At 49.0% G+C, this 8,720-nt stretch overlaps 1 protein-coding gene across 1 annotated transcript in view; it reads right to left on the bottom strand.

Moving 5' to 3' along the window:
- Hk2 (hexokinase 2) overlaps positions 1 to 3,764 on the bottom strand; it is a 49,018-nt gene extending 45,254 nt beyond the window's left edge. Inside the window, 1 exon segment of the mRNA NM_012735.2 lies at positions 3,506 to 3,764. Coding sequence (NP_036867.1) covers positions 3,506 to 3,568 — 63 coding nt within the window. The 5' untranslated portion in view covers positions 3,569 to 3,764.
- Between the last annotated feature and the right edge of the window lie 4,956 nt (positions 3,765 to 8,720).

Raw genomic sequence — 8,720 nt, forward strand, 5'->3', positions numbered from 1 at the left:
TGAGTTCCAGACCAGTCTGGTCTACATAGCAGTTTTAGACAAGCCAGGTATATAATGAGACCCTGCCTCAAAAGAGAGAGAGAGAGACAGCTCAGTTGGTAGTCCTTGCCTATCATGCATAAAGCCATGAGTTTGATTCCAACACCACATAAAGTAGGTGCCATGCACATCGAGGCAGGAGGATCAAGATTTCAAGGCCATTCTCTGTGTATAGTTGCAAGCCAGCCTGAGCTATGTGTCTCAAGGCAGAGAAAAAGTAAATAGAATTAAATGTTAGACTAGGATAGCCCCTAGTCTAACATTTCTAGCCCAAAATGTCTGAAGCTCCAAAGTTGGGAAAACTTTGTAACGCCATGTCTAACCCAAGCCTTGGGACCCACAGAGCCATGATAGAAGCGTGGTGAGGAGGCACAAAGATATGGGAGAGGTACTCAGAAAAAAGTCAGACTCCATGTTCATTCAGGGCCATGAAGGATGCAAGACCTAGCAGTGTAAACCAGCCTGACAGAGAAGGACTGCTTACATCTCTGAGAAGTGAAGGTTTCAAACTGCAAGAAAGTTGAGAGCAAACTGAAGCTGGAATGAGGGGCAGCAGACAGGAGTGTGGAGAAGAACCCAGAGACCAACTGACAGCGTCGTGGCTGTCAGAACAATGACAAAAAGGAATCCTGGGCTCCTAGGGAAGATCCGGTGGCACCAAGGTCATTGCTCACCCTGGAAACGGGCCACATGTTTACACTAGTGGGTGAAAGTGTTCCCAGCACCCTGAGTGAACACAGCACAGCCCTAATGTTCCCCAGAGACAGGCAAGTGTGTGCTCAGAACAATTTGTTCTTAACCAAGGAGCAAGAGCCATCCTTGTGTTCTTACAAAAATAACCTTAAGTGATCTTGGACAACTTAATCTTGACCTCGGTTCCCTTCCAATACAGTAATGAACACACAAAATAATCGTGCTTATCTCAGGAAGCCATTTGAACATTCATGAGCTAACCTGAGTCTGGAACCAGAGGCACTCTGTTCAGTCAGAGCAGAAGCTCTCCACTGAATTCCACAATAGCAAAGAGCAAAAGTGAGCAGACACTGCGCTTGCCCACTAGGACGCCAAGTGGGGCTGGCGGTAGCTGGTTACTCCCTACAAGTTCCAAGTGCTAAGACTAGAATAAGATAACCTCAGAAAAGTCCCAATCAAAAACCAGGCATGGTGGTCACGCCTTTAACCCGGAGGCAGAGGAAAGTGCATCTCTCGAGTTCAAAGCTAACCTGGTCTACAGGTGAGTGTCCAGCCTGCCAGGGTTAGTGAGGAGTGGAGGTGGAGAGTGGTAGGTAGATCTGTGATCTGGTCTACATAGTTTGGCCTACACAGTGAGTTACTGAACAGCCAGACTCTGTAGAGAGACCTTGCCTCAAACCAAAACCAAAATGTAACCAATCGGTCCTAAACCAGAGTTTCTTTCATCTTTCCTAATTCTTCCGCAGCACAGAAACACTCCAGATATACTCTGTGTCTCTTCTCAAACTTCAGGGGGATCAAATAGCTTTGCACACCTAAGCCAGATCAGGGAGTCTAAACTGGGAGGCTAAATCCCTCCTGTGACACCTGGGTTTTTTTTTTAAGTTACAGGCCTGACTCAATTCTGCCCCTACTGGTAACTTAGAGGAAGTACATCCAAGTGTCCTGGTGTTGGGAGTGTAAAGAACCTAAAAGAACAAAAGGTTCAAATTGTGGTGTTCAGTCAGTCACCATAAAATGGGATGGGCACAGTCATCTGCATCTTGTAGGAATAGGCCTCCCAAGAGGCTCTGGGTCCTAAGGTGAACGAACCACAAGACAGGAGTTAGAACTCACTTCCAGAGACTCCCATGTCACTCCTAGGAACAGATGACTCCACCAAATGTCCCCTAGGAGTGTCTGTGGTGCTTCCACGGTTCCATCACCGGGAGAGAAAGTTCATAAAAAGAATTCAGACGTCCAAAAGGGAAATTCACTCTCCACAGGATTAAGGAGTCTTCCTCCACTTTGTGATTTAGGAATTGTCAAGATATGGTTGAATCAAGAATAGGGGGGAAAAAGAATAGATAAACCCCAATGGAGTCTGCAAAAATCGAGCCAACCTAAAGGCAAATTTCTAAACCTTATTAAAGTGCAGGATCACATTCCAAGATACTAGAGAAACTCAAATTAATCAGGTGCCTCTCTTAAATCTGGAGGTTCATCTGCCAGGACCTTGGAAACATCAAAGACAACCTATCATCCTGTCCCACGCACTCAGGACCATGAGAAAGAGGGTGGGAGGGCTAGAACGTGGTCAAGGCACTTTCTCTAAAATCTGTTCTTGTTAGACACTAATTTTAAATGTGTAACTGAGCAACGGTTCGCAGCAATTCTAACACAAACCTCTGGACAGCAGCCCCCCTCCCCCGGCCCCCGCCCCATACTAGACCATTCCCTCTCTTAAATCCTGGACTAGGGCCCAGGACAGGAACCAATCCCGTAATCCTGGGTATTTTAGAAACTCAATTCTCCCGGGAGTTAGAGCGCTCGGGGCCTGGCTCCGATCCACCCCCACCTCCCTAGCCTGAAGCCGAATGTGAGGCTCCAAGCAGGGCCCGAGGCTCTTTCTTATGTAAATGACGCTCCCTGAGAGCTGGAGTTTGCCGGGACCGCAGAGTGAGGTGGGGCTCAGGAGGGTCAGAGCTATTAAAGGTTCATTTTCAGAGACCAAGAAAAAAAACAAAAACAAATTAAAAAAAAAAAAAGAAACTTTGGGAATCGTGGGGTGGGAAGGTGAGTCCACTCCGTGTAACTTTTAGTAGCAAATCAGAAAATACTACCCAAAATCCGCCCCCAACTCGGAGGCCAGACACGGGGACGAGAGGCGGGGCGGTCCCCAGGAAGGTCTGCTGTGAGGGGGCGCCCCTTTCGAGCCTCAGTTCCGGGCAGTTCAGTTCCGGGGAGGGGGCGCGGCAGGCCGGTCTTTCTGCGCCCTTTCCCGCTCCTTCCTGGGTGGCTCTCTCCCCCACGCCACCCCCGATCCACCTCCAAGGGGCGCCACGAGGAACCCATGGCCTCTCCAACGCATCCTTAAGTTTAAGAGGGCCGGGCCTCAGCTGCTACACGCTTCCACCCCGCCTCCTCCCCTACGCTGGATCCTTCCCCACGTGCTCCTTCCGGAACTCGGGCTGCAGAAGGGGGCTCCTCCCACGTGGGCGCAGCAGTCTCAGACTACGTGCAGGGCGGCCGGCCCGTCTAGAAATTAGGGGCTTTAAGGGTGGGGAGGATGCTCGCGGATCCCGGGAAAGTGGGAGTATCGGTGATGCGCGGCCGGGCCACGAGGGTGCCTAGCAGACGTGGTTTCTGGCGCTCAGGACTTTCCCAGCTACTCAGACTGGTTCCACGTCCCCAGCCCCGGAGGAGGAAGCAGGTCCTCTGCGTGCTCCAGATTCCCGGAGAGCACGCAACTTGGTCCGAAGCGAGCCAGCAGCTCCCGCCCGTGCCGACTTACCTTCTGCACTTGGTTTTGGTTGAGCTCCGTGAATAAGCAGGCGATCATATGCGAGGCGATCATCCTGCTGCGGCGAGTCGGGGTCGAGTAGAGAAACCGAGGCTCGAGCGCTACCGGTGGAGCGGGCAGAGCAGTTCGACCGCTTTGAAACCAGGCCCGGGTGTCCGGCTGGGATCGGAGACTCCAGGAGCCACACAAAGAAGCTTAACCACGATGGCTCACCAGCTGAGGGCCTCGCGTTTCCAGAAACAGGTTTTCCTCCTTTTTTCTTTTCCTTTTTTTTTTTTTTTTTAAGTCACAACTACTAGAAGGCACCTAAGTCTCACTCCTGCCGACCGGTCTAGTTGCTCAGCGTCCCGTCGCTAACTTCGCCCACGGGATCCGTAAGGCTCAACTTCGCAAAAATGACAGTTCTGTTCCTCTCGGGCGATCGCACCTTATCAGAGTCACTGGAGTGATGCTCCTGCCTTCGGGTCTCCTAAGCGGGATAACTCCGTGTAGCCTGTGGTGTCCTGAGACTCTAGCACTGGAGTTGGTGCAACAATGTGGCTTATTGAGGGGCTGCCGGCTCTTTGGGCCGCCCAAGACAGTGACGTGGGCGCGCTCATTGGCTGCGGGAAGAGGGTGTGTGCGCTCTCCGGCTGCCCGCCCGCAGTCCACAGCCAATCAGCGCCCAGAGCCCGCGGGCGCGGCTGCTCCAGCACCCAAGCAGGCGGCGGGAGAGACGCGCCCGAGGCTAGGGGCGGAGCCGGGCGCCAGAGTTGGGACGTGTGTTCCGTGGCTAGAGCCCGGGACTCCAGGGCGCATGAGCCACCGCCGCGTCAGGCTGGGCTTCGGGTGGGGGGCGCGTGATCACGGACCCAAGAGATGTTGGGAGACTGGAAAGACAAGTGATCCTAGCAGCACACGCCACAATCTGGTATCTGAGGATCATGTGAGGGGCCGCCAGTGCCCTGTCACAAGTCTGAAGCACCTTGATTCTCATCCTAATTGTGGCTCAACGAGTCTGCAGATCCCTGAAGCAAAGCCATTACAAAAGTCAGCCCTTCGTAATCGTCACACCTATAGCATATGTTTTACAAATTAGGGAACTAGGCACTGTGCTGTTAATGAGCTTTGCCCAAGGTCACATCGCCAACAAGTGGTAGGTGAAGACAGAACACGTCTCACTCTGAAATGCAATCTCCCCACCCTGGTATATTATCCCGCCTTTCTTGAAGCCAGGAAAGTAAAAGGCTGGAGAGAAACCTTGTCAGGAGCTAGGACTGATAGGCGGGAGGAGAAAGTGCATGTGTAACTGCTTGGCTCAAGTGGTGTGAATTGGTTTATAGAGGCTGAGAAGAGCCCACCTCTACCTCAGCTCACGCCTGACACCAGACTCTTAAGTTCACATAGATGAGTAGACGCCAGCGATATTGAAGTAGCACCTCAAATGGCATGAGGTTGTTGCTGGTGGAGAATGGGAAACCTGGGAGTTGGAAAGTTACATGGAAAGAAGACAGGGCCTACCATTTCCAAACAGTCTCGCTCCCCAAGCTCTCTCCCCACCTCTGGAGTGGCATGGGCCACTACTGGAGATCAAAGCACTCTGCCGACTGAAGTACACCCCAGCCCACGTTGCTCTGCTGGGCCGCTTCTACCATGTTCTCTGGTGTGGTTCATCTATTCCCTCGATGGGCGATTCCTCCCAGCACTGTCGACAGCAGTTACACCATCTGCACACAGGTACTCACAAACCTAATCTACAAAGCAAGAACTTTCCCCCAGGGCTTCTAACTTTCTTAGCCAGCTATGGTTTGTCATCCCAGCAGAGGTGACTAGCACCTCACACTTAACATGTACTAAGCTGAACTTCTTAGGTTTTTTTTTTCCTTTACCAGTTGTCTCCACAAATGACATCACCATCCATGGTGTCTTCCTGCCACCTGCTCTTACAACTATCCACTCCATCGGGGAGCAGTTAGTCTAACTGCAAATCAAAAAGGCCAGACCCTCATGGCCAGGCCATCGATGACTCCACCCGAGTCCGTGTAATGTCACTTAGCTGCCATTTTTAGCTACCTCTAGTTTGACCACCATGAGCCCTCTTACTCAAGAGCTAAAGAGACTTGTTTAAAATACAAGCCAGTGCTTTGTGGGGTGGCACAAATTTGTAGTCCCAGTGCTCCAGAGGTGGAGACAGAAGAGTCAGGAGTTCAAGGCCAACTTGGTAAGCATGAGACCTTGGATGGATGGATAGATAGATAGATAGATAGATAGATAGATAGATAGATAGATAGATACGCAGGCAGGCAGGAGATAAGATTAGATTGATTGATAGATATATACCAAACTGTCTTTTTGGGGGGGAAGAGTCTTAAAACCATTATTGTTTTCTTATCTTCAAATAAAATCCAAACTCCTAAGAATGACTATTAGAAGTAATTTTTAAGGCTGGACATGGTGGCACATACCTTTAATCACAGCCCTTGGGCGGCAAACGCAGGCAAATCTCTGAGTTCGAAGCCAGTCTGGTCTACCAAGCAAGTAGAGAGAGAGGTGGGGGAGGGGGGGAGAGAGGGAGAGAGAAATTAATTTTACAGCCAGGCACCAGCACTTTGTGAGTTCAAGGCCACAAACGTGGCCAGCAAAGCGAGTTCCAGGACAGCCAGTGCTGCACGGAGAGACCCTGTCTTGAAAAAAAGCAAAACTGAAAACAAAAAAACAAACAAAAGTCATCTGCCTCAGCCCCAACACCCGGGTGGTGGGATCTAAGGTATGTGCCACCGTGCCACCACACCCGGCTCCTTTTCTAAGTGTTATATCCATTCTGTCCTACCTGTCTGAATAAGCATCTGCGTCTATATCATTCCCTTCTATCTGCAGTACCTCGTGTGGGGGCGCTCTATCACATGGTAGGCACCATGTAGGTATTTATTGTGTAAGTTAGTAGATGATTTAGTGATGTCACATATGATTATACGACACAAAGGAGAGACTTTCATTTTCTATATTAGTTCTCAAACCCTTCCCATTGGTCTGCCTCACAGTTCACCAGTGTCTTTCACCCAATTGCAACAGCCTCATAAGCCAGCTCCTCTCTTTCTGACACAGACTCTGAGATGCTTAAAGCTTTTGTAGGACAAAAGCTGCTCTCCACATGAATGGGAGGAAAGGACCCGGCCTGAAGGAGAAGAGACAGGAACTCCCAGATAAGATAAAGGCTGGAGTGAGACAAGGGTGAGGCACAGAGGCTGATTAAGGCTTTAGGTGTTCAGAAGTCTGAGGCAGAATTGATGGCATAGGTTAAAAGTAAGCAGCAAAGAGAAAAAAAAAAAGACCTTTCTGGAAACACTTCGGGTGCTGGCAAGGTGGCTCGGTGGGTAAAGGCGCTTGTCGCTGAACCCCGACTACTTGAGTTTGAACCCTAGGACCCATGTGGTCAAAGGAGAGAATCAACTCAAGAAAATTGACTTCTGACCTTTACACACTTACCATGGCATGTGTGTACCTACATGCATATGCACACAAAATAAGGGTGTACATGAAATAAAAACATTTTGAGACACTTAAAAAACCGATAGTTAAATCAGTATATAAAATAATTTCCCTCAGACAACTAAGATCAAAATCAGTGGGGTCAGGTCAACTATGATCTCCTCCCTATGGACTAATTGTATTCCTTTGTTTATTTTGGGACAGGATCATGTGGCCCAAGATGGCCTCTAACTAAACATGCAGCCAAGGACAGTCTTGAGCTTCCCATCCTCCGGCCTCCACTTCCTCAGCGCTGAGGTTACAGGCACTGTCTACCTCGCCTATTTTTTTTTTTTTTCAGGTCTTGCGATCAGAGGCAAACATGAGGATTCATGCGTGCTAGGCAAGCACTCCATCAGCTGAGTCCAATTAGCTGGATCTCACACACACTTACTTGCACACACACTTCAGCTCCATTCTCCATTCTCTTTTCTGGTCCCACTTTATGAGGACTAACTCATGGTCACAGGGTACTTTATGGGATGATCTCTCACAGAGTTCCCAGTAACCCTGGGAGGTGGCTGGAGTGAGTACAGTGATATCCCCTAACCCATCTGTATGTGACAAATCAGGGGACAGCTACCCACTCAAAAGTGAGGTTTGTAGCTCTGACTTTCCTGACCTCAAGATTCTTCCTTAGAGTCTATTTTATTTCTCCCTCTCTCTCCCCATGAGCACATACAGGCACAAACATTGAAGACTGGCAGAATGGCAGTCCACATTCACATTCCAGGAGGAAAATCAATCAGCACGTGTTTATTAAGCCCTTTACAGGGTGCAAGATACTCACACAGACGTGCACACACACACACACACACACACACACACACAGGAGAGGGGCGGGGTGTTCTTTCCTTAAAGGATTACTGTTTAGTTTAAGACATAAAATTAACACACAGAACAAATAATACAGACCAGAAAAATGGATTCATAAAAGCCACGTATGTCTGTGTCTTGAGATGTAGGGGAGTCTGGGAGTGTCAACCAGAGATGGACTAATAGCTATGAGTACCATCTTTCTGATTTCACACCAGTTGGTCCTGCTCCTGGCCCTAGATTGGCCCTGCATGAGAAGGACCTGAGTCTACTTAGGCTTCAGGAAACTCTCTTGGGAAAAATCTTATTTTGCTCAAGACCTCAATCCACAAATATTCCTATTTTAAAATTAAGACATGGTAGAACATGCCTTTAATCTCCACACTCCATAGGTATTTTAAAATTAAGACATGGTAGAACATGCCTTTAATCTCCACACTCCATAGGTAGAGGCAAGAGGATGGCTGTGAGTTCTAGGCCAGTTGGATCTCCATAACAAGTTCCAGGTTACCCAAAGCTGCATAGTGAGACCCTGTGTGCTGCCTAGTTTTATGTCCATTTAAAACAGCCTACAGTCATCTGAAAGAAGGGAACTTCAATTGATAAGATGATCAGATTTTAGGCAAGCCTACAGAACCTATTCTTAACTAGTAATTGATATGGGAGGGTGAGGCCCATTGTGAGTGGTACCATCCTATGCTGGTGGTCCTGGGTTGTAGTGGCTGTTGTTGTTGTTGTTGTTTTCCCTTTTTTTTCTTTTTTTTTTTCTTGTTTTTTTGAGACTCTGCTGTCCTGGGACCTGCTCTATTACACTGGACTGGCCTCAAACTCACAGAGATCCAACTGCCTCTGCCTCCCAAATCCTAGGATTAAAAGTATGTGC

Source organism: Rattus norvegicus, chromosome 4, assembly GCF_036323735.1.
Source record: "Rattus norvegicus strain BN/NHsdMcwi chromosome 4, GRCr8, whole genome shotgun sequence".
In the NCBI taxonomy this organism is placed as follows: Eukaryota; Metazoa; Chordata; class Mammalia; order Rodentia; family Muridae; genus Rattus; species Rattus norvegicus.